The sequence below is a fragment of the Callionymus lyra genome, chromosome 1 (genome assembly GCF_982586985.1).
Source record: "Callionymus lyra chromosome 1, fCalLyr1.hap1.1, whole genome shotgun sequence".
Taxonomy (NCBI): domain Eukaryota; kingdom Metazoa; phylum Chordata; class Actinopteri; order Syngnathiformes; family Callionymidae; genus Callionymus; species Callionymus lyra.
The window spans coordinates 47,066,658-47,091,382 of record NC_141818.1 but is presented as its reverse complement, the minus strand read 5'-3'; the positions used below and the strand labels follow the sequence as shown (position 1 = coordinate 47,091,382).

General features: G+C 42.1%; 1 protein-coding gene across 4 annotated transcripts in view; it reads left to right on the top strand.

The window, feature by feature from the left end:
* The window catches only part of fat1a (FAT atypical cadherin 1a), a 65,347-nt gene extending 42,921 nt beyond the window's left edge, over positions 1–22,426 (top strand). For 2 of the 4 annotated variants that reach the window (XM_087810378.1, XM_087810368.1), the window contains 19 exons: positions 3–199; positions 262–415; positions 1,497–1,730; positions 3,929–4,315; positions 5,395–5,609; positions 6,463–6,600; positions 7,065–7,208; positions 8,349–8,546; positions 8,667–9,245; positions 10,276–10,498; positions 10,568–10,699; positions 10,762–10,919; positions 11,798–12,266; positions 13,094–13,247; positions 14,145–14,255; positions 14,325–14,959; positions 16,417–16,554; positions 19,102–19,137; positions 21,133–22,426. In XM_087810378.1, coding sequence (XP_087666504.1) covers positions 3–199; positions 262–415; positions 1,497–1,730; positions 3,929–4,315; positions 5,395–5,609; positions 6,463–6,600; positions 7,065–7,208; positions 8,349–8,546; positions 8,667–9,245; positions 10,276–10,498; positions 10,568–10,699; positions 10,762–10,919; positions 11,798–12,266; positions 13,094–13,247; positions 14,145–14,255; positions 14,325–14,959; positions 16,417–16,554; positions 19,102–19,137; positions 21,133–21,779 — 4,949 coding nt within the window. In that variant the 3' untranslated portion in view covers positions 21,780–22,426. Of the gene's footprint in view, positions 1–2; positions 200–261; positions 416–1,496; positions 1,731–3,928; positions 4,316–5,394; positions 5,610–6,462; positions 6,601–7,064; positions 7,209–8,348; positions 8,547–8,666; positions 9,246–10,275; positions 10,499–10,567; positions 10,700–10,761; positions 10,920–11,797; positions 12,267–13,093; positions 13,248–14,144; positions 14,256–14,324; positions 14,960–16,416; positions 16,555–16,704; positions 16,770–19,101; positions 19,138–21,132 lie in introns of all 4 variants that reach the window. The other 2 variants (XR_015713499.1, XM_087810374.1) reach the window with 2 other exon arrangements.
* The last annotated feature ends 2,299 nt before the right edge of the window (positions 22,427–24,725 follow it).

The following is a 24,725-nucleotide window of genomic DNA, read 5'->3' as shown; positions in this document are numbered from 1 at the left end:
AGCTGGCGACCCTCTCGGTCAATTTGCTATTGAACACATCCAGAATGAGTGGAAGGTCTCGGTGAGGAAGCCATTGGATCGTGAAGAAAAGGACAATTATCTTTTGAACATCATCGCCAGCGATGGCATCTTCACAGCAAAGTCCATCGTGGAGGTCAAAGTACTGGACGCCAACGACAACAGTCCAGTCTGTGACAAGGTCTGATCAAATACATTTTATTTAATCAAACAGAGTCCCTTCACTGTTGTTTTTTTTTACAGTCTGTGTATAGCGAGAGCATCCCAGAGGACTACCCTGCCAGTCGACTCATCCTGCAGGTCTTTGCTACTGACGCAGACATTCGCTCAAACGCCCAGATTTCCTATGAGCTGCACGGAAGTGGATCAGAATTGTTCTTCATTGACTCCGACACAGGTGTGTATTTCATGCGGGGCTTTTTAAATAAACAATGTCTTGATTTCCTGTGGACCATTAAACATTTACAGAAGCACAAACAACAGTTTGTCTGGGACTATTCCAGGACATCAAAAAAATGTCAAAGTTTAAAATAGATGTACTTGCGATGAAAGCTCCCCTCGCTTCACTGCTAATGAACATGTGGTGTGGAACTGGTGGCGGGTTTTTTTAGCGCCCAACGTTGATCAAACCACGACCTACTTCAAAGTTTGTGCAAAACAGTTGAAACTAATGGAGGCAGTACGTGGTTTTATCTCAGCCCACGCTCGCTTCTTGCCACAGAACAGTAGTTATGGTGTGATGAAGCTTCATGAAGCAGTGTCATGTTGTTTAGACGTCAGCAGGTGGCGCCATCAGTTACAAAATGATGTGTGCAGAGACCGCCATCTAGTGGAAAATAATGACACTGCTTCATGAAGCTTCATCAACATTGAATTACATTATATGACCTTTTTTTTAATGTTTAGCTTTTCTGAAATTTTATTTTGCTTTGGGTATGAGGTTACTGCTACAACTATGCTGTACTCTTGACTTGTTATTTTTAGTTGAAAGTATTACCACATGGTTACCTCCTAGTGGCTGACTACTGGTTAAACCAACCAACATGGAGCTGAGAAACTATCTTATGACAGGTTTTATGATCGCCTTCTGAAAGAATGATGTCGTTAACATTTTGTTCCAACCCTTTTCATCTTTTTCATAATCACAGTAACATATGCTTGACTTTACAATTAGCTCCTCAGTTATACTGGAGAGATATTCATCACTGGGGTTAGGTGCAGTCTCACTCTGCTTTTCAACTCCTAGAAAGATGAAAAATAAGATGCTTTTTTTTCTCAACCAGGCTAATTAGAGGCAGCACTTAATGTCAGAGAAGTACAGCAGTTAGAGAAGCTTTATAAAAATACATGATCATGTTCTTTCATGTTGAGTTTCCTCAGTTTCTCATTTGAACCTGTGGCAAATGTCAGGAACTCAATATGACTTGATGTTTTTCTGTGTCGAGTTAAAGCGAAACTCCTTCGATATGTTCTCTTAGGCGAGCTGAAGACTTTGCAGCCGCTCGACCGAGAGGAGCAGAGCGAACACAGGTTCAAAGTGCGAGCGGTGGACGGCGGAGGCCGCTACTGCGAGGCGGACGTCCACATCACCGTGGAGGACGTCAACGACAACGCGCCCGAGTTCTCCGCCGATCCCTACACCCTGACCATCTTCGAGAACACGGAGACGGGCACATACGTGGCTAAACTGCAGGCGACTGACGTGGACAAAGGTGAGGACTGATGCAAATACATTCCGTGTCAATGTTACCTGAGTTTTGCAAAAGTAGTTACAACCTTACACACTGTAAACCTGAGGGTAATGGAAAAACCCTACACTGTAGTCCTGCGGCCATACATCGACATCACATTTAATAGGCATGTGGAATTATAGAAAACATGGAATTTCACGACCGAGTGCCCTCACAATTAATAGCTTCATTACACTCTAATGATTTTCTTCACTCTGAGCTGTGAAGGTCCGTTGCAATTTCCTACTGCCTGGTACACAGCCACAGGGCTTTTCTTTTAACTAACCTTTCAGCCAGCTTTGTCAAGCATTGAGGAGCATGAGGAGATAAGACTGAGAACTTAAACCATTCAGTAACAGACATATAAGCTCCTCAGGACTTAAGCCAGGAGGCTTTTTGGCCTGTCATTTCCGATTAAACCTCCAGTTTAGTATAACCGCCCATTTTGCTGAAAGAAAACATTTACTGTCAAAGTAAAAAAAATCACACTTTCCTACTCTGGCCCATTTTTCTAATGTTTTTTTTATACTTCAGAGCTTGCCAGAATCTCATGGATCTCTATTTTGGTCTTTTTTAAGGACAAATATGCCTGGATTTCTATGAGCCTTACAGTAGGAAAAAAAAAGTGTGACATCTTGAAGTCAATATTATCCATTTGAAATCTTTGATGTTTTTTCACTGGAAATAACTAAACAATGTCCAGTCTTAAAAGCTTCCATTGTTCATTTTATAACACTAACTGGCACAATAAACCACACTATCCACTATCCACTGAAATACTTTTCTCCTAACAAGTAGGAATCTCTCATTTAATCTGTATTCCAATGTTTTATGCTCAACCCAGAAATAATCTGTACTGGGTTAAAAGTGTCTTGACCTTTTTTTTTTAAACATGGGCTTCTCTTAAAAGACGAGCAAGAGTCAGATTTAACAATGTGATTAGACCTAGTTCACGAGCCTTCAGTCAAGCCTCGCCAAAGATATGCAAACCAAAGAGAAATGAAGTCGCTTCATCTTCAATCAATGTTTGACTCTGAGTCTTTTGGCACTCAGGTGCTTCAGGTTCCTGTGATCTTGCTGCCCACTTGGATAGGATATGTTTGCTGCTGTTCAGTCCTTCCGCTGCTAGAACCTCTCAGACACAGGACTTATCAGCGAGAGTGCAGTCGAACCAGACAGACACTCCAGACTCATGCCCTTGATTTCTGATAAACTAAACAGCCACAGCAAATTCCAGAGAGGAATGTGTTTTCACATGACTTCCATCAGTCTGGCTCTTGATATGATTATGTCCACCTCAGATGATAGACAGTTTACCACTGCACAGTTATATATTAAAACAGTTCTTTGGACTCACATTCACAAGACATTATAATACATTTACACGTCTTTATAAATACATTATGACATTTGACAATAGTGATGGTACTAATGAAGCTTCATGAAGCAGTGTCATTATTTTCAGAGTCCACTAGATGGCGGTCTCTGCACTATTTTCCTTTGTTTCAAACGACTGTTCTAATGAAACATCATTTTTTCACTGATGGCGCCACCTACTGACCTCTGAACAACATGACACTGTTTCATGAAGCTTCATCAACACACTAGTTTACAATCATCATGTTAATTTATTTCAAGTTTTGGATTGATAGATAGATCGGGACACAGTCTTGTACGTTTAAATAACTAATAACACTGTATATGGTTGATTTGAATATCGTTTTAGAATGTAATACTATATTATTTGTTATTACATTGTTATTGAAAAACAGATACCCACTTAAAGCTTTCAAAAAACTTTGACCATATACATTAGTTACCATCCTGACGTCTTCTCAAAAAGCCTTAAACATGCATATATAATATTATATATAATGTGATGAATGAAACTATAACTTTAGAACAAATGAAAATGCTCGCCAGTGGAAATATCTGCTGAAACTTCTGATTTCTGATGAGACACCACTTGAGCATTAGTGGCACTTAGTTCTGCCACATAAAAAGAGTAGCACAGGAAAGTGGCACTTGCATGATAAATGGCCATGAAATGTCTTCATTGGCATAACAACCACCTTCTTAAAGAGATGCCCTGCAAGTATACCTGTGATCAATATTTGTCTTATTGCGTATTTCTGTATGTGAACGTCAAATAGTTAATAATGACCAACCTCTTGTTTCAGGTCTAAATAGCAACATCCTCTACTCATTAGTGGATTCTGCAGATGGATTTTTCTCCATCGACGAGAGCACCGGAGTGATCAGTCTTGAGCGTCCTCTGGACAGAGAGGTCCAGGCCGTCTATGACCTGAGGGCTCGAGTCAGTGACCAGGGTTCGCCTCGCCTCTCGTCCCTCTGTCACGTCGTCATCTCGGTCCTGGACATCAACGACAACCCGCCGGTGTTTGAGCATCGGGAATACACGGCCACGCTTTCCGAGGACGTCTCTGTGGGAACCCAGGTGCTGAGAGTGCAGGCCGCCAGTCGAGACATGGAGGCCGGCGGAGACATTTCCTACAGCATCATCAGTGGGAACGAGCACGGCATGTTCAGCGTCAACCAACACTCGGGTATGTGTCTTCATTTCTTTACTTTAATTACTACTTGATAGACCATAAAGAACAGTATATTCTTTGAGTACCAGTTTTTCTACAGACAACACCTTCTGTTGTCTCTGGGTCAAGGTGAACGAGCTCCATGGCTTTAATAAATACATACGCAGTGGTGGTGGTTGTTCACCTTGACACAAAACACATTTGTTTTCAGGCCTTCAAGTCACCTTGTCCCTGAGATGACACTAGTGATGGTCTGATGAAGCTTCATGAAGCAGTGTCATTATTTTCAGAGTCCACTAGATGGCGGTTTCTGCACTATTTTCCTTTGTTTTGAACAACTGTTCTAATGAAACATCATTTTTAAACTGATGGCGCCACCTACTGACCTCTGAACAACATGACACTGTTTCATGAAGCTTCATCAACACACACTCAGACACACCTAGTATTTTCTATATAGTATATTACTTGATGTTTCGGTTGCATTAAATGTAAACAAACGTTTTTTTTAATATTGTTTTTGTTGGATTATTTTTTGTTCTTCTTTCTCAGTTTTATTTTAATTTAATTGTTTACTCTGTATAGTTTCTTCACTCAGAGTTCCTTGTGAAATATGGACTCATTGTGGGACGCATGAGTTGCAGAAATAAAAGCGATAAAGTAAAAAAATATGTAGAATATGACTCATTTACAAGAGCTCAAACAGAAACGATCCAAAAACAGCAGAGACGATAGAGTAGAGATATAATATTAGAATAAGTAAGTGACCGGGAACATTTTGTTGTCATGTTTTGTTGTATGCTTTTTGTTCCAAATATAATGAGGTTCAGGTAAATGAGCTGTAGTCCTGTGTGTGCCGTGCTACTGTCGAGGGAGCCCAGGAGACCAAGACTAGTGTCAGAATGAAGTAAAGCTGACAGGGAACTTCATCTTACACAAAAATTCTTCCATACTTTCCATGTATTCTCTAATATTGCGAGACTGTTTTTGAGTCTAAACTTGGTAGAAAATTCCCTCTTGAGACATGTGACAATATAACAATAAGCGTCACATCCCAGCGTCTCCCCGGCTAACCACTGTCTTCTCCCTCTCAGGCGACATTTTTGTGATTGAGCCGCTGGACTACGAGACCTCTCATGAATACTACATCACAGTAGAAGCTACAGACGGCGGCTCACCTCCTCTCAGCGACATCGCCACTGTCAACATCAACCTGACAGACGTCAACGACAACCTACCCGTCTTCAGTCAGGCTGTCTACACGGCTGTCGTCAGTGAAGATGCAGAGCTGGGAAGAACAGTGTTGACGGTGAGAGATGTTCTCCAGGATGTCCTCTCCTTTGACATTATTTGCTTGTTTTCTACCTATTTAAAGTGCCGTCATGCGTCAGCACCTGTGGCTAATCAACACCTGGTTAACTCAGTTAATTTTGGACTACATGCTCTTCATGCTCGCTGCACTTTGTTCTTATGCGGGAACAAATGTCTGTTTAATTAAAGACTTATAATCCCTTAAGATCATCGTCAAGCAGCGAGTCCTTGAGTGAAGAAAATCCCTTTTTAAAAACATCTCACCGTACCTGGTGTAAATACAGTCGTTAAACTGAGCAACGTATTCAATGTCAAAATATTACCTTTTGAAGTAGTTTGATCCCTCAATTGTGGAAATAATTAACGTTTTCTAACAAAAATAAGTCTTTTTTTTTGTAATATAAATACCATATCAAATGGCATATTACATATCAAATTAAAATCTGACATGTCATTTTAAAAACGCAAGTTAATGAAAGTTGGCCACTGTGGCATCTTGTCAGAAAAGTGTCAGACCTTAGTTGACCTTGGTTGATGCTGCAGATGAAGGTTTCCAGGGGGCAGGAAGTCTGGATCTCTTCGCCTCAGTGGCTGCCACTCCCCCTGACCTCAGGTCATTGTTTAAAAAAAAGAGAAATATCTTGGCTGAGGTTTTACTACAATTACATTTTTGGAGACTAACGTAAGGATTATCGTGTGTAATTACACGTATTTTGTGGTAACATTTTCCTCTGGGGTGTCATTTGTAAATTGTTACCTGAACAATGTGTTTTTCAGATTAAGTATAGCATTTAACATTGTTTTGTGTTTGTTCCTAACTGACAAATCCCTAATGATTTATTGATCGGCAGGTCTTTGCTGAGGACGCCGACGGTCCGGGGTACCATCACGTTCGATACTCCATTGTGGACGGCAACAAAGGGAGCCCCTTTAGCATCGATCCTACCAGGGGAGAGTTGAAAGTTGCTCAGCAGCTTGATAGAGAAAAAGTAAGCAGACACTTGAGAAGCAAAATATTGACAGCTTTAAAAACTTGCCTAATCATAATTATATGGAAAAAAAAGTATTTTTCTGATCAATTCCTCTCGTTGAGGCTTAAATAGAAGAGGTACCTCACAGTCGAGAAGTATGGAGGTATTTGGATGTTTTTTAAGTGTCTTTTTGGACGAAGATGAAGCGTAAACAACTGAGCTCCAGTCGCAGCATTACAAAGGTAGAGAGGGTCTTACTGCCTATAACGCTTAAAAGGAACAGATTATTTTGAAAATAATCCCAATCCTTAGTCGACGTGAGAGTGAGAAGAAAGTTAGTGAAATTTAAACTTTCACTTCTACTTTTTTTCACCTCTGTTCATTAGTATTGTAGAGAAGTGAAGCCGTTAAAGATTCTTTGACAGCTTATGTTTCACGATCCCCATGAATATCTGCCTAAAAGAACGCTGTTGACTCTCCAGACTTCAGGGTACACCCTCATGGTGCTGGCTTCAGACAACGGGGTCCCTCCTCTCTCCAGCAGCGCCGTCATCAACATCGACATCTCGGACGTCAACGACAACCCACCTCTGTTCTCCCAGGCTAACTATAGCCTCATCATCCAGGTGAGGAGGGAAAATAGGCCGATGCTCGATTACACCTGACGGGAATTGAAATGAGATCGGGAGCAAAAGAATAAGTATTGAAGTAGACAAAGGATTAACATGAAGGAATAATGGAAGACCATGAGTAGAATATCAAGGAGACGGTAGAAGCTGAACAAGGCGCATATATTAAAGGCTCTTGTTCAGAAAATAATTTGTGTGAATGAAGCTTGAATATAAATCGAGACAATGATCGTCTGGATCCAATTGATCAATTAATCCTTTTAGATGAAAAAGAAGAAACATAGTATTCAATACAAACTACACCACTTTTCTAGTGCTTTCATTTGATTTATTTAGTTTAATTAAATATTCCACAAAATGGTGTAAAGATAAACGTGTGAGTGAATAAAAATTAACCATGTTAAGTAGTATGTTAAGATTATTTACAAGAAAAACCATGAATATACATGGGTTCAAAAATAATAATAATAAAAAATAGTTAGGCTTTTTATTAAATAACATTATGAATACTTCATAAATATGTTTTGTAGTACACATAATAATTAGAGATTATATATTTAAACATATATTGAACATAACATATTTTACATTTTTTAAATGGGAATGTTTCTTAAGTTCTGTGTCAGTAACAAGACCATAAAGCAACTCATATTTTGGTGCATTATTTCAGTTTTGGTGTCATTTTTACGTGTATATTTTTATCTAAAATACAAAGATTTAACCTGTAATTAAAAATATAGCCATGACAGTGATTAACTTTACTCACGTTAGTTACAATTGACAATTAAGACCCAGAATAATATTAAAAGAGCATAACTCTGATATAGTGTATTACAATGGCAACATATCAAAGGTTATTTTAATAAAAGACCATTTATAAATATGATCTTTTTCATTCTTTAAGCACATTTTCAAGTTCCGGTTTGGAACTGGTCATGGATAAAACATGTATGATACCAATCCTAATGTACAGCCTAACATCACTGAGAACAACAAGTGATAGAAGACAATAAACAAACACCCACTAATAATGTACATCCATCATTGTATGTGTATAAAAAACAATCGGTGAATACAAATGAAGAGCCGACAAAAGCCTCCTCATATGTGCTCACCAAGCCTTTTTATATTCCACAGGAGAATCGACCCGAAGGCACGAGTGTTCTTCAGCTGATGGTCACCGACGGGGACGCCTCTTACAACGGACCACCTTTCACCTTTGCCATCGTGGACGGGAACACGGACGACGCGTTCCACATCGATCCGCAAGGAGCTCTGATTTCAACAGGGTTGTTGAGAAAGCAGAAGAAAGATAACTACCTACTTCAAGCACGGGTGAGACACGAGTGCAGTGGGTTCATGGATATGAAGGTCCAGCCGGAGCTGGAGCTGATTCAGTTGCATGTTTGCTCAACAAAGATTTACTCGGAGTTACAAAGTTGTTGTTATGTTTAGGTGTCGGACAGCGGGAAACCTCAGCTCTCGTCCACGGCCTTCATCGGCGTGCGAGTGATCGAGGAGAGCATCTTTCCTCCCGCCATCCTCCCGCTGGACGTCTTCGTTTCCACCGCCAGCGACGAATACCCCGGCGGGGTCCTGGGCAAGATCCACGCCACCGACCAGGACATCTACGACACGCTGACCTACAGCCTGGCTCCGTCCTCCGGCAACGCCATGTTTTCGGTCTCGGCCTCCGACGGCAAAGTCATCGCCCTGCAGCCGCTCGACGTCGGCCACTATCCTCTCAACGTCACCGTGACGGACGGCCGCTTCACCACGGCGGCGGACGTGAACGTGCACGTCCGGCAGGCCACGCGCCACGCGCTCGACAACTCCATCGCCGTACGCTTCGGGAATATCGCAGCTGAGGAGTTCATAGGAGACTACTGGCGTAACTTCCAGAGAGCCCTGAGGAACATCGCAGGTGTGAGGAGGAGTGAGGTCCAGCTGGTGAGTCTGCAGACTTCGGAGCAAGGAGATCTGGATGTTCTGCTGACTCTGGAGAGGTCTGGCACCCCCTATCAGTCACAGGAGGTGAGACGTTATGAAAGGAAAACACTCATGTGCCCTAATAAGTAGGGCTGCACCGACCATCATTTTTGAGGCTGATAATTATCTGAGAGTTTCAACAGTTCAGATTATTGCCAAATTCTTTTTACCTTTAGCAACATGAACACAGTTTTTTCATTACTTTTTTTTATCACACAAACCAATAAATAACAATGCAACAACCTTTATAGGACAATAGTTAAAAAAAAACGAACTCTATATGTTAAATCAAATAAAACAAAAAAAAAAGTGAGGGTAGAAAGTAAACAAAGTTATTTCTTCAATAATGGCCTGTTTTTCTTCACTAGAAAAGGGCTTTTCTGTTCCATCACATGACAAACAGCTTCTCCTCATTCAAGCAAATTGCTTTTTATAGAAACCCCTTGTGCTCATTTTGTGTTTATTAGTTCATAGAAGTGACGCGTGTTTCAGTGTTTCGCTCGCCACAGCAATTCCGACGTCCTTGTATGCATCGTTCACGTATGACAAAAAGGTTTTTGGAGTAATAACCTTTATATCATCGTTGTTCTGAATGTTTCGTCTCACATTATTAAATGCCGGGTGAGTGTCTGCTCACAACCGCCGCTCCGATTAGAGAGACACCAGATTTGTCACAATAGAGTTGTATTTCAATGATTCATCCAGAGAATGGTATCTGTAAATAACAATACACAAATATTACAATAAATACAGAACAAATACTGTATGTTAACATTCACACTGTATAAGACTATGAATGATTTCTTAACAATCAAATCTCAATAAACGAAACGCGTTTAATACAAACAAAGATGTCATTAAATCGCTATTGAGGCGCATCTATAAACGCACACGAACCGCAGCTGCAGCCGCACAAACACACACACACATGGTTCTACAAAGGATGTTTCCAGTACAAAAAATGCTCATATATTTATATATACAGTTGTTATATTTTATATCCTACATCTATCAAGGCCGTTTTGATCTTTGCCAGTAATTTCATTTAAAAACACATTTCTCTTCATCCCTTCAGGTTGTTTTCCGGAAGTTGAATTCCTCCGCCGCGGTGATCGAGGAGATGACCGGCGTCCGGATTTTAAGGGTGGTGCAAAAGCTGTGCGCCGGCCTGGACTGCCCGCTGCGCTTCTGCGATGAGGTCGTCACCCTGGACAGAACCGCCATGTCCACCCACAGCACCGCCCGCCTCAGCTTTGTCACCCCACGACACCTGAGAGCAGCGACGTGTCAGTGCGAAGGTGAAGCTGCCCCCCCCCCCCCCGGCATGGATCCACATCATCTAACCGTGTGTGTTTGGCGCCCTCTAGATGGAAAATGTCCCTCATTGAACACTGTGTGTGAGAGCGAGCCATGTCCCGAAGGGATGGAGTGTGTAGCGGATCCCAGAGAGACTGTGTACACTTGTGTGTGTCCGGAGAGCAGAACAGGCAAATGCACAGGTAACATTTCATCGACGCTTCTCCGTCGATCTTCTTGTTCTGATCGTCGTTCTTCTCGACAGACGGCCACTCGTTGACCTTCAGCGGAAGCAGCTACATCAAGTACCGGCTGATGGAGAACGAGAATAAGGAGCTGATGAAGTTGTCTCTGAAGCTCAGGACGTTCTCCAGCCACGCCACCGTCATGTTCGCCAAAGGAACCGACTACAGCATCCTGGAGGTGCGTGGATCGTGTCCTCTCATGCTGAGCTTTATTTGAACATGCTAGTATTTTCACTTTCGAGCAATTGTGGGAATGAAGGGGCGGCTCGGCGGAACGAAAATCTATTTCAGGGCCGAGTGATAGTGGCCTCGCATTTTTACACACATTCCTGCAGTGTTTTCCCACGTCTGGACTATTGTAACAGTTTGTTTTCATGTTTTAACAACAAGGATGTGTCTCGCCTGCAGTTCATACAAAACTCTGCAGCGAGAATTCTGAGCCGCTCTAGTAGAAGAACTCACATTTCTCCGATCCTTAAAACTCTTCACTGGCTTCCAGTTTTTTTCAGGATCATTTTAAAATTCTGATTCTTACTTTCAGATCTATTCATGGTCAGACCTTCCATCAGTGATCTGATCCAGACTTACACCCCAGCTCGGGCTCTGAGGTCTGTGGATCAGAATCTACTGATGGTTCCTGAACACGCTTCTGGACCAGAGGAGAGAAATCCTTCCAGACTGTTGCTCCTAATCTTTGGAACGATCTTCCTCTCTCTTTGCGCTTGATGATCTACTGACTCCTTTAAGAAACATCTTAAGACGTTCTTATTCGTGCAGGCTTTTCCTTGATTTTCTGGAACTCCTGTTGTGTTATCAGTTTTATCTTGACCTTTAAAGTATATACTTTATTGAATATTGTTTTGATTGTTTAAGCGCTTTATGACCCTTGACTGGAAAAGCGCTATATAAATAAATATTACTTACTTACTTACTTACTAGTGTACAACATGTCAAAAGTTGCTTGGCATCAACCAATGATGTGACAGTGTTGAACACCACAAGATTTAATCAATAAATAGCTGTTTTTAATGAGAATCTTCTCTCCCTGTCGACCAGATCGTCAACGGTCGCCTGCAGTACAAGTTCGACTGCGGCAGCGGACCAGGGCTGGTGTCGGTCCACAGCGCTCAGGTCAACGACGGCGAGTGGCACACCATCTCCCTGGAGGTGGACGGCAACTACGCCAAGCTGGTGCTGGACCGCGTGCACGCCGCCTCGGGCACGGCGCCGGGAACCCTGCGCACGCTCAACCTGGACAACACCATTTACTTCGGCAGCCACGTCCGGCAGCCGTCGTCCGCCCGCCACGGACGCAACCTTCCCATCACCAACGGGCTGCGCGGCTGCATCGAGGCCATTTCCCTGAACGGCCAGGAGCTTCCTCTCAACACCAAGGCTCACCGAGCCCACGCCGTGCTGGAGGACATCAGTGACGTGACCCCCGGCTGCGTGCTCACCCCTGCCGAGAGCTGCTCCAGCAACCCCTGCATCAACGGAGGACTCTGCACGTCACTGTCCAACGGAGGTAGAAGCTCTTTTTATTTACATAAATGCATATTTTTAAACACATTATTGTTTAACTTTGAATCACTTGTCCAGAGGGTTCAAGACTTTAGGTGATAATTGAAACTTCACACATTTTCTACTGATCCTTATGTCGACTAAGGGTTGGGATTATTTACAGATTAATCTGTTATTTTAGGAGTTATAGACAAAAATGTTTGTTCATTTTAATGTAGCGACTGGAGCTCAGTTGTCTTCGTCCAAAATGACACTTAAAAACATCCAAATACCTCCGTACTGCTCGTCTATAATGTCACTCTTGAATTGAAGCCTCGACATGAGAACTTATTCTTAAAACAATGAAACAAGTCTTTATTTTAAGCTTTTTAGTAAGATATCAAGACCGCAGCATAAATCTTGTGACTGAATACAACATGTTTGGTTCTGAATAAACACGCAGCTTCGGCTACAAACAAATTTAACATAAAGACTTTTTAAATTGTTTTCTCTACATTTCCTCAATAGAAGATGGACTTTACATACAATATAGAGATATTTAGATGTTTTTAAGTGTCTTTTTGGACGAAGACATATGAGACAACATTAGCATCGACATACATTTTTGTCTATAACTCTAAAAAGGAACAGATTACTAAAATAATCCCAACCCTTAGTCGACATGAAGGTGAGTAACAAATTAGTGAAATTAGAATTTTGGGTGAACAATTACTCAAAATTGTGTAGTTACCATGGTAACACTGATTTATTAGCCACCAGCTATGGGCTCATTAACAGAACCTAATCAACCTTTGTGTTCTCCGGATTAAACGTTTCGTCTGAAATTCTCAGGCTACTTCTGCAAGTGTCCCGCGTCCTTCATGGGGACCCATTGCGACATTCCCATCAGCCCCTGCTCCTCCAACCCTTGCCTGTACGGCGGAACTTGTGTACCTCGAGCAGACGACTTTTACTGCCAGTGCAGAGGGCAGTACTCAGGACAGAGGTATGGCACCGCAGTGCGGGATTTTGTTAAGAGCATTTCATCCTTTTTTTCTTTTTTTTTAACGACAACACTTTTTAATTACTTATTACTTTACTATTACTATTTAGGGTTAACTTCAATACAATATTTTCATAACTATACAATTTGTATTTCTCTTTGAATTTTACTTTGAAACAAATTCAAACAAGAATTCTCTGTTGACTTAATACTAACAATCATAGTAATATAATCCGATAATAAGCTTTCTTGTCAACAATTTTACATTTAAAGGTCAAATAATGTGTTCATTTAAGTGAGTCTTAAATAGATGTTGGACTCTATTGTATCATCAGTGTGTGTTTGTACAAAACTCTCTTTTCATTGAAATATTTACATGAGAAAATGATCTTAAGCCCCGCCCACTAAAAACACTTTTCTGGAGATTAAATCTTATTTACCATAACCACGCCCACGCGACTCTGATTGGTCAAACATTAAGGTTTGTCAGGCCTTCACCTCCAAAGGACTCGTTGTATAAACAAAGCAGGGTGTGATAACAGCTGGCTGGAGGAGGAGTGAAGCCATTATTACATCATAATGGACTCAGCTCTCGTAACCTCTTGTTCGCCTAGATTTCAGACTTCATAAAGTAAAAACTTCAAAACTTCAGTCACGATGAGGGTCTTACTGCATCTTGGAGACTTCAACATTTGAAACGTGCGAGTGAGTCAGGAGAGTTGGGTTTTCACATTAGTTACCCTTTAATATAATTATTTATTCGTATATTTAATAGATATGTCTTTCATTAGTCATCATTAGTCTTGCGAGTAAGTGATATATAGCATATTCTAGAGGTTTTATTTTATTATGATAGCTTTGCCTAAAGATGAGATGCAGTGACGGCTTGTTTGGTTCCAGGTGCCAGTTGGGTCCGTACTGCAACGACAACCCTTGTAAAAACAGCGGCAAGTGTATCGACAGCCTGGACGGTGCGGTCTGCGAGTGTGAGGCGGGTTTCCAGGGAGACAGGTACGTGCTCTTAAAAGAAACACTGTTGAGCTTTAGCTTCAACTGCATGTCATTGCTTGTTAATGGCAGGTGTCTGAGTGACGTGGACGAGTGTCTGAAGAGTCCGTGTGAGAACGGAGGACAGTGCCAGAACACCTACGGCTCCTACAAGTGCAACTGTTCGCTCGGATTCAGCGGACTGACGTGCGAAGTGGTCTCTCCGTTACGCAACGAAGTCTCCTCCAACCCCTTCAACATCGGCCTGGAAGAGGTGATCGGCATCGTGGTCTTCGTGTCCAGCATCTTCATCCTGGTCCTGCTTTTCGTCATCATCCGCAAGAGAGCGTGCCACAGCAGGTCCAAGAGCGACGAGGACAAACACGGATCCAGCGTTCCCCACTCCTTCCTCCAGAGACCTTATTTTGACACCAAGTTCAACAAGAACATCTACTCAGACATCCCGCCTCAGGTGCCAGTGAGGCCGATCTCATACACTCCCAGCATTCCCAGCGATTCGCGAAACAACCTGGATAGGAATTCCTTTGAGGGCTCGGCCATCCCGGAGCACCCAGAGTTCAGCACCTTCAACCCGGACTCTGTGCACGGACACCGGAAGACCGTTGCCGTGTGCAGCGTGGCCCCTAACCTGCCCCCCCCACCTCCGTCTAACTCGGTCTCAGACAGTGACTCAATCCAGAAGCCAAACTGGGATTATGACTATGACGGTGAGTCTGCTTGAACCTCATACTTAGCCAATGTGCTCGGCTATTAAATCTGCCACTGATAGCTGCTGGTTAACGGAGGAGATGACAGTCATTTCAGATGACAATACTGTGCATTCGTCACACTCTTCTGCCAACTCATTTAATGTGGCTGACCTTTACCTACTTTTTTCAATACCATATTTTTTGGACTATAAGGCTTATGTATCAATTCTGCTTGGACTTATTTACCTTGAACCAATTTGATGTGGTACTCTGGGCTCAATAGTCAGAATGTCAGAATGTTTTAGTACAACTGGTAAGCTATGAAGCCGCACAACTCCAGAGATCTGTAGTATTCTTCTGAGAGGCTCTGTAGTATCACTCCGGGAGACTCTGTAGTATTACTCTGCAAGGCTCCGTAGTATTCTTCTGGGAGGCTCTGTAGTATTACTCTGCAAGGCTCCATAGTATTCTTCTGGGAGACTCTGTAGTATTACTCTGCAAGGCTCCATAGTATTCTTCTGGGAGGCTCTGTAGTATTACTCTGCAAGGCTCCGTAGTGTTCTTATGGGAGGCTCTATAGTATTACTCTGCAAGGCTCCGTAGTATTCTTATGGGAGGCTCTATAGTATTACTCTGCAAAAGGCTCCGTAGTATTCTTATGGGAGGCTCTATAGTATTACTCTGCAAGGCTCCGTAGTATTCTTCTTATCGGCTCTGTAGTATTACTCTGCAAGGCTCCGTAGTATTCTTATGGGAGGCTCTATAGTATTACTCTGCAAGGCTCCGTAGTATTCTTCTTTTCGGCTCTGTAGTATTACTCTGCAAGGCTCCGTAGTATTCTTATGGGAGGCTCTATAGTATTACTCTGCAAGGCTCCGTAGTATTCTTCTTTTCGGCTCTGTAGTATTACTCTGCAAGGCTCCGTAGTATTCTTATGGGAGGCTCTATAGTATTACTCTGCAAGGCCGACGTAGTATTCTTCTTATCAGCTCTGTAGTATTACTCTGCAAGGCTCCGTAGTATTCTTATGGGAGGCTCTATAGTATTACTCTGCAAGGCTCCGTAGTATTACTCTGCAAGGCTCCGTAGTATTCTTCTGGAAGGCTCTGTAGTATTACTCAGTGAGGCCCCTTAGTATTATGCCGCCAGGGTCCGTAGTTTTATTCCTAGAGTCTCTTGAGAATTGCTTCCAGAGACTCTATAGTATAACTCTGTAGTATTACACCTGATGTCTCGAGGCGCTGCAGTATTCTTCCCAGACGCTCAATGCAGGGTCTTATTTATAAAGACATGTCTTAATAGTGAGCCTTAAAATCCTTTGCACCCTATGGTCCAAAAAATATGGTACTAGTGTAATATTCTCCTGAAACTAGATCATCTACAGTACATGTCAGGTTGCTTTCCAAAAACATGAGCGTCGTGAATGTCAACACTTCGTCTGGGACACCAATGTAACTGTGGTCGTCATCTTTCAGCTAAAGTCGTGGACCTGGACCCGTGTCTGAGCAAGAAGTCCGTGGAGGACAGTGTGTGTCACCCCTTCAACACCAGAGGGAGCATGTCCGAGGTCCAGTCGCTGAGCTCCTTCCAGTCGGAGTCGTGCGACGACAACGGTAAGATGCCGTCCGTCGTGGGACCGGATCGGTTCCGAGCAGAACTCGTGGGATTGTGCTAACACCCTTCTTTGCATGCCGGGACTGGAAGTGAACGCCGGTGACGTGTTCACGTGTTCTTTTCTCTTTCCTATCGCTGCGGGGCTTCAGCTCCTATCTGGATCAAATCAGTCCACAAATCCAGAACCAGGTTTTAAGCATGATGGTGTTTCTCTGTAAGTCCTTCAGTCACAGGCAGAAGCTATCGCAAAACGTGGGGATCCGTCGAATGCTCCTCGTTATTCTGTGCACACGCTCACACTCACGTGCACGCCCTCCTCTCATCGTCTTCGTTTTTCTTTTAAGTCAAAGCCACCACGGGATGTTTGCATCAAACATCCAGGAATGTGTCTCAATGGTATTTTATTTATCTTTTTATCAAGTGCTTTTCTCTCATTTCATCCATATTTGCATTTGTGGTTTTATCCTGAAGTCCCCTTTGGAACTTCTCGACGCTCATTTCATTCCTGGTAACATCGGATCAGAACGGAATGACTGTCAAAATACAGCACATATTAATGCTCCTTCATTTCCTCACATCGCACATCGTTGAGACTTAATCTCTCCGGGGGGCGGGGGGGGGGGCGACCGATTCTTCCATCTGTGTTGTTGGTGTTGTGTCGCTCGAGTAGAACCAGCTCCTTTCACCCGCTGTGCTCATCCACCCTCGTCCTGATCCGTCCATCCAGAGAGGAAACATCAAGGACAGCAGTTTCTCGTAGCGCTGTGACCAGAAGTACAACCTGAGCTCGTGCTATTAATAGACGTGTGTGTGTGTGTGTGTGTGTGTCCTCGCTCGCAAGCTTCCGTAGAGACAGTAGTTCACCTTGTCAACTCTGTTGTGGAGTTGGAAGGAGAAGGTACTCTTTTATTGATTCTCTCCATCCTTAGCTTCTGTCCTTGGTGTTTGTTCTGCCACTTTCTTTTACGCACAACCTTCAGTCGGCGTCACGAGCTGCTCTGCACGATATGTTTGGATCCAAGTTCAAACGTTTCAAACTAAAACTGGACGAAAATAACTAGTTTAGAATGAAACACATGTACACTGACTTATGGTGCATTTGTTTGTGGCCCTTACATATGATATTCTGGGGGCCTAAAACTAAAGCTTTTTTCCAGTGCAATGTGTACAATTACAGATGGTTAGAATGTTACTATAAACTATATGTTAATGTAATATATGTATAAATCACACAAAACATTATATAAGAATTAAAGATGTGGCGAAAAATCATAACTTAAATATTGCTAGTCTCGACAAGAACTAACCTCTGATTGACTCTGTGGCCCATGGTTTATAAACTTGGCCCTCGAGTTACTGTGTTTTGTACTCAACGTGTCCAGCCACGCATTTTAATGTCAACATAGATTCTTTTAAATATGTGAAGATATAGCAGCTGCAGCTCCAGAGGGGGACAGACTTGAGGGAATATTCTGCTTTAAAACACCTCAGAGTTTATTTTTAATTGACAAAAAAAACATCAATGAATGAGATTTACGCTGCTTTAGCTGTGATTTATCGTCTTCCTGAGCTTCAATCCTTACAGTTCAAATACTTCCCGTTAGTGTTCAAAAGAATCCAACATTGAGCCACTTCCTGCTCAGTCTTTGTTGTCTCTGTTCCTTCTGTGGAACATTAAACAAGTCTAAACGGCCTCTTCTGCAACGATGACATCACTTTCATAATAGCTCAGCCAGTAAGGTTGTAACTTCTGGAAATCGTTTTAAATAAATGTGTGGCAAATATTTCTGTCAGGCTTATTTTGCTTGCTTTTATTTTAGGAATGAAGTCAAAATATTGAGTTAAGTAAGTAAGTAAGTAAGTAAGTAAAGGTTATTTGTAAAGCACCTTTCTAGACCAGGGTCACAAAGCGCTTAGACAATCAAAAACAATACACAGTTAAAATATATACTTTAAAAGATCAAGACATATACAACAAACACAGGAGTCCCAGAAAATTAAGAAAAAGCACAAATAAAAATGTCTTAAGATGTTTCTTGACTCTGAAGGAGTCAGTAGATCATCAAACACTCTGGTCCGGAAGTTCAGGAACCATCAGTAGATTCTGATCCACAGACCTCAGAGCCCGAGCTGGGGTGTAAGTCTGGATCAGATCACTGATGGAAGGTCTGACCATGAATAGATCTGAAAGTAAGAACCAGAATTTTAAAATAGATCCTGAAAGAAACTGGCAGCCAGTGAAGAGTTTGAAGGATCAGGAGAAATGTGAGTTCTTCTACTAGAGCGGCTCAGAATCCTAAAACGATCTGAATGAAGGCTCTTAAGAAAAGCATTTGACATTTCTCTTCATTTCTGACACTCTTCTTGGAGAAGCAGCTCGTGAAACATCCGATGAATCAAAGTGTCTTCAACATCTTGTGGTGAAAGAAACTGGCAAAACGTTCAGACTCTTGTTTTACTTCCGTCCACATTTCATTCATGTCTTTGATCCTGATTATTCTCTGCCGTTAACGTTTCTCTTCTCTCTCCTCCGCCGTCATGTAAAGAGTCTTTTTTGGCTCATGATCCCAAGAACTCAAAAGGTGACTTGATCCATCTCTGTTTGCTTGACCCCACCTAACCTTTCCACTAACAGAAGAAGACACTGAGGGGTTTACTGGCAGCTTGCATGACGCCCGGGTTTTTCTTTTTGAATGTTGACCGACTAACAGGTTTGCACTGTCGAAGTCCTGTGTCTCACGACCAGAGGTTTGAAGAGATCCATCCTTCATGAGAATGTTTAAAAGAACCAGACCTGTGTTGCATGGCCGCTCGTTTTTGTTCTTGTCCCTTTTTACTGTCTTAAAACTTAAAACAAGACTCAGTGAGTCGCGATCTCGCTCCGTGTTTCCTCGTGATCCTCTCAGTCACTCACAGCATCGTTAATAAGTCGTTAATAAGTTAAGAATCAGCAGTTCGTTCACTTTTCTTTTAGGGATGTTAGAAAGTATCGGTACGAAAAAATATCGCAATAATTTTTGTTCAGATAGTGTATTGATATTTTATATTCTTAGACTTCAAGTTAATGCAAATATTCATAGCGTTAGTTAATTTTAGTGTTGCAATTCAACTTTCAGCCGCTAGGTGGCATCAGTCATCTTGCAGATAAAGGAACAACGAATAATGTCGGCCGATAAATCTCACTTTTTACTATCAACATGAAAATATTCACTGCGTTTTCTTTTCTTTAATTTTGTGTTGCATTTAATCAGCTAGATGGCGGCAATTGTTAAAAATGGTAAAGGAACAATTAAATCCTGCAAGATCACGCGAAGACTGGGTACAAGAGGATACAGTCGACTCCAGTAGCTTTTAAAGCCGATGTTTGGACATATTTTGGTTTAAAAAAAAAAAGAAAAAGAAACCAGTTACGACTTCGTCAAGTACTCGACAATACTACGGATATATTCTTGTTACTATACTATCACAACACCAGAGTCAAGTACTGGACAATACTACACATATATAGTGTTACTGTAGTACCAAGGATATATGTGTAGTATTGTCCAGTACTTGACTCTGGTGTTGTGATAGTGTAGTAACAAGGATATATGTGTAGTATTGTCCAGTACTTGACTCTGGTGTTGTGATAGTGCAGTAACAAGGATATATGTGTAGTATTTTCCAGTACTATCATAACACCAGAGTCAAGTACTTGACAATACTACACATATATCCTTGGTACTACAGTAACACTATATATGTGTAGTATTGTCCAGTACTTGACTCTGGTGTTGTGATAATGTAGTAACAAGTATATATGGTGTTATGGTGTTATGATAGTACTGGACAATACTACACATATATCCTTGTTACTGCACTATCACAACACCAGAGTCAAGTACCGGACAATACTACACATATATATTTGTTACTACAGTATCACAACACCAGAGTCAAGTACTGGACAATACTACACATATATCCTTGTTACTACACTATCACAACACTAGAGTCAAGTACTCGAAAATACTACACATATATAGTGTTACTGTGGTACCAAGGATATATGTGTAGTATTGTCAAGTACTTGACTCTGGTGTTATGATAGTACTGGACAATACTACACATATATACCTGTTACTACACTATCACAACACCAGAGTCAAGTACCGGACAATACTACACATATATATTTGTTACTACAGTATCACAACACCAGAGTCAAGTACTAGAGAATACTACAAATATATCCCTGTTACTATAGTATCACTATATTGTATTGTTGCCCCTGTATTGTGATACATGTTGTATTGATAGATTCTTACAACAATAGACAGTACACACCACTACTACTTGACACAACTTCAAATTCGAATGAAATACACAAAAAGTTCACGTGATATTTCCAGAATCGTTCTCTTAGGGTCCCGGTGAATAACAGGGTCTTACCTTCTACCTGCTCCCACGTCGATGAAGTCCTTACCTGTGGCCCCCCTGCTGTGTTGTGATGTCATAACCGGTGTTCTTGCATGGCCCACATTAACATCCAGACGTTCAGGTGTGTGGCGGCGCTGACCTTGTGTTCTCGCGAGCAGGATACCACTGGGACACATCTGATTGGATGCCAAGTGTGCAACTTCCTGGAATCCAGGAGTTCCCTCAGTATGAGGTTGTGGAGTCGCCGGCGCCCTTGTACAGCGACCAGAGCGCCATCGACACCGACTATTATCCGGGAGGCTTGGACATCGAGAGCGACTTCCCGCCGCCCCCCGAGGATTTCCCCGCCAACGACGACCTGCCGCCGCCGCCCCTGCCGGAGTACGCCGACCCCTGCGACACGCTGCGGCCCCCGGCGAGGGAGGACCACGACTCCGGCGTCCGCCAGCGTCCGGCGCTGCCCCAGCTCTACAGCCTCCACCAGTACCTGCCGCAGCACTCGTACCCGGGCGACGGGGTCGACGCCGAGGGTCAGGGCGCCACCTCTACCTCAGCCAACACCACGCCGGCCTCCACCATGGGCTACAGAGCGGGCTACCCCCTCGGTTGTAGTCGGGACTTTGACTCCTCAGGTCTGGACAACATGTCCCTGTCCCTCTACACGTCCACAGCCTCCTGCTCCGACATGTCGGCGTGCTGTGAGGAGTCCGAGGCCATGATCAGCGACTACGAGAGCGGCGACGAGGGTCACTTCGAGCTGCTCGCCATCCCGTCGCTGGACTCCCAGCAGCACACTGAGGTCTGACACTGGATCCAAACAAAAGTGCCTGAACCCCCTCCCGCCCCCCCACCTACCTAGTCCTTCACACGACAGTCCCTCCACCCATTGCACTAAAATCGCTCTAAAAATCATTGGTCACAGAAAGAAGATGAAGCTTGAAGCGGCAGAATCTTGTCTCAAAAACGAAGCTACGATGAACTTTTTAAAAAGACATTGTACTCGTCGCGTCGCATCAAAGGCACCATTAAGTGCATCTTTTTGAGCAGTTTTTTAAGCGTTCGTTCATCAAAATTCAAACAAATCACAACCATTTTAAGCTTTTTTTTTTTTTAAGTTTGTTAAAAATAAATCAAACGAGGGACTGGTCGTCAAAGTGTCTCCGAAACCTTCACACTCAATCCATTCAACGCGTCTCGTCGTTCATCATCTGTCGGTAAAATGGCGCCATCGTCTGTCCTCGAGAAGGAACTGGATTGTCTGACATCGTGTAAAAAAAAAAAAAAAAGCGTTGCAAAAGAAAAATAAGGTGTTTATATGCGTCTTTGTTTTCATGTGAATTTTACTGTACAGTTCTGCCTTCAGAGGTGACTAGGTTTTGTAGATATTCTATGCTTTTATTTTTTGAGAAAAAAACAAAACAGCTAATATCAGCCTTACTGTGTGTACATCCACGCGTCGAAAATGTCAAAAAAAAGAAGAAAAAAAAGATGTACTTGTAACATTTCTTGTCCTCTTATTTTCAAAAAAAAAAAAGGGTCTTCAATGAACGACTGCATATTCTTGTGTTGTTGCTTTTTTCCTTTTTTTTATTTGCTTGTTTGTAAATTTTGACTTTGGAACCTCTTCATTTTTCCACCAAGAAAACGGGACCCAATATATTTATAGTTGAGAAGTTCTCCGCGGACACAGGTGTTCTTCAGGTGTTTGTGTGAGCGGCGCTACGTCTTGTTAAGATTTTTATCTGCCACAGGCTCACGCTTTCCTACTGGCAATAAATTATTCCTAAAAAATAAACCGTCTTCTTTTTTTGTATTTCCTGCTTCAGCTAAACTACTTTACGGACTAATTAAATAAAATAAACCTCTATATAACACGTATCACGGATACTACGTCCTTATTCGACAGAGTTCATGGTGCTTGTCAGGGAATACTTAACATGCGGAAGACGATAAAATAACGACGGCTGAGGTGATAAAAATACAATTTAATACAAAGACACAGTGCAAGTACAACGAATGTCCAGCAGATGGCGGCAGTGTAACTAGAGTCCTTTCTCTCAGTAAGTAAGTCATTTTTATTTGTATAGCGCTTTTCCAGACCAGGGTCACAAAGCACTTAAACAATCAAAACAATATTCAATAAAGTATATACTTTAAAGATCAAGATAAAACTGATAACAACACAGGAGATCCAGAAAATCAAGGAAAAGCCTGAACAAATAAAAACGTCTTAAGATGTTTCTTGAAGGAGTCAGTAGATCATCAAACACAGATGTTTCTTGAAGGAGTCAGTAGATCATCAAACACAGATGTTTCTTCAAGGAGTCAGTAGATCATCAAACACAGATGTTTCTTGAAGGAGTCAGTAGATCATCAAACACAGATGTTTCTTGAAGGAGTCAGTAGATCATCAAACACAGATGTTTCTTGAAGGAGTCAGTAGATCATCAAACACAGATGTTTCTTGAAGGAGTCAGTAGATCATCAAACACAGATGTTTCTTGAAGGAGTCAGTAGATCATCAAACACAGATGTTTCTTGAAGGAGTCAGTAGATCATCAAACACAGATGTTTCTTGAAGGAGTCAGTAGATCATCAAACACAGATGTTTCTTGAAGGAGTCAGTAGATCATCAAACACAGATGTTTCTTGAAGGAGTCAGTAGATCATCAAACACAGATGTTTCTTGAAGGAGTCAGTCCAACAGTTACAATAATAAGTCCAACAATAGTCGTAAATAAAAGACAGTTCAGGCGGGTGTGGCTGCAAGGCGCGAGGTCCACTGGGGCAGAGGAGAAACCAAAATGAAATCCAACTCACCGAAGAGAACAAAAAGCGCTGATGAAAAAGTGGTCAGGAAAACGATGGACGTGAGTTCAAGGCAAGATTCCTGGCAGAAGATTGATCTTCGTCGGCAGCTGTGGTTCTCGCGGAGCGTCGCACTCGCTGTCCGTCAAAAGACAGAGAGAACAGATGATTCAAAATAAAAGCCTCTGGAAGAAGGACGTCACATTTTTCTTTAATTTACTTTTCAGACATCGAGAAAATTATCCATGAAAGTTTTAAAATAAAAAAAAGAGATTTAAATGGACAAAAATTGCAACATTCATAAAGTGTTTATAACCATTTTCAGTCGCGGTAATTTTTACTAACTTTCAATACATTTTGATACATTTTTTTTAAGAAATCATGGAATAAGTTTGACACAGAAGATTCCAAAAATGATTTACAAAAGAACAAGAAAACGTTAAACACATTAAACAACTCGTCATTTCGAGATTAGAAAAAAAAAGAATATATAAATTCAAATGAAAAACTTGCGTTGAATATATTGCCAGAAAAATGCGAGTAAAAAAAAAAAACTCCCTGTTTTCAACGGTTGCTGACGATGCGATGATCAACATTCGCCACACGATGGCAGCACAGGTCTAAGAAAGATTGAGCGTGAGAGAAGTTCTACTACAGCACGTGGGAACGAGTCTTTTGAAGGAACTTGAGAAAAGGTTCTCTCATGCTGAAGGAACAGCATGAACGAGGACAACATGTTCTCTCTTGAGTTGATCGAGTCTTCCGCCTGGACGACGCGTCCACTCGTCTGTGAGACGTTCACAAAGATTGTTTGTCTCTTGTGTGCGTTGTTTATGTGTAATTGTTGTGTTGATCGAGGCCCACTTGATTTGTGTTGTCCTGAATATTCACACAGAGGATCCAGGATGAATCAGGTTAGTCGTCTAAGATTCTACCTTTGCAT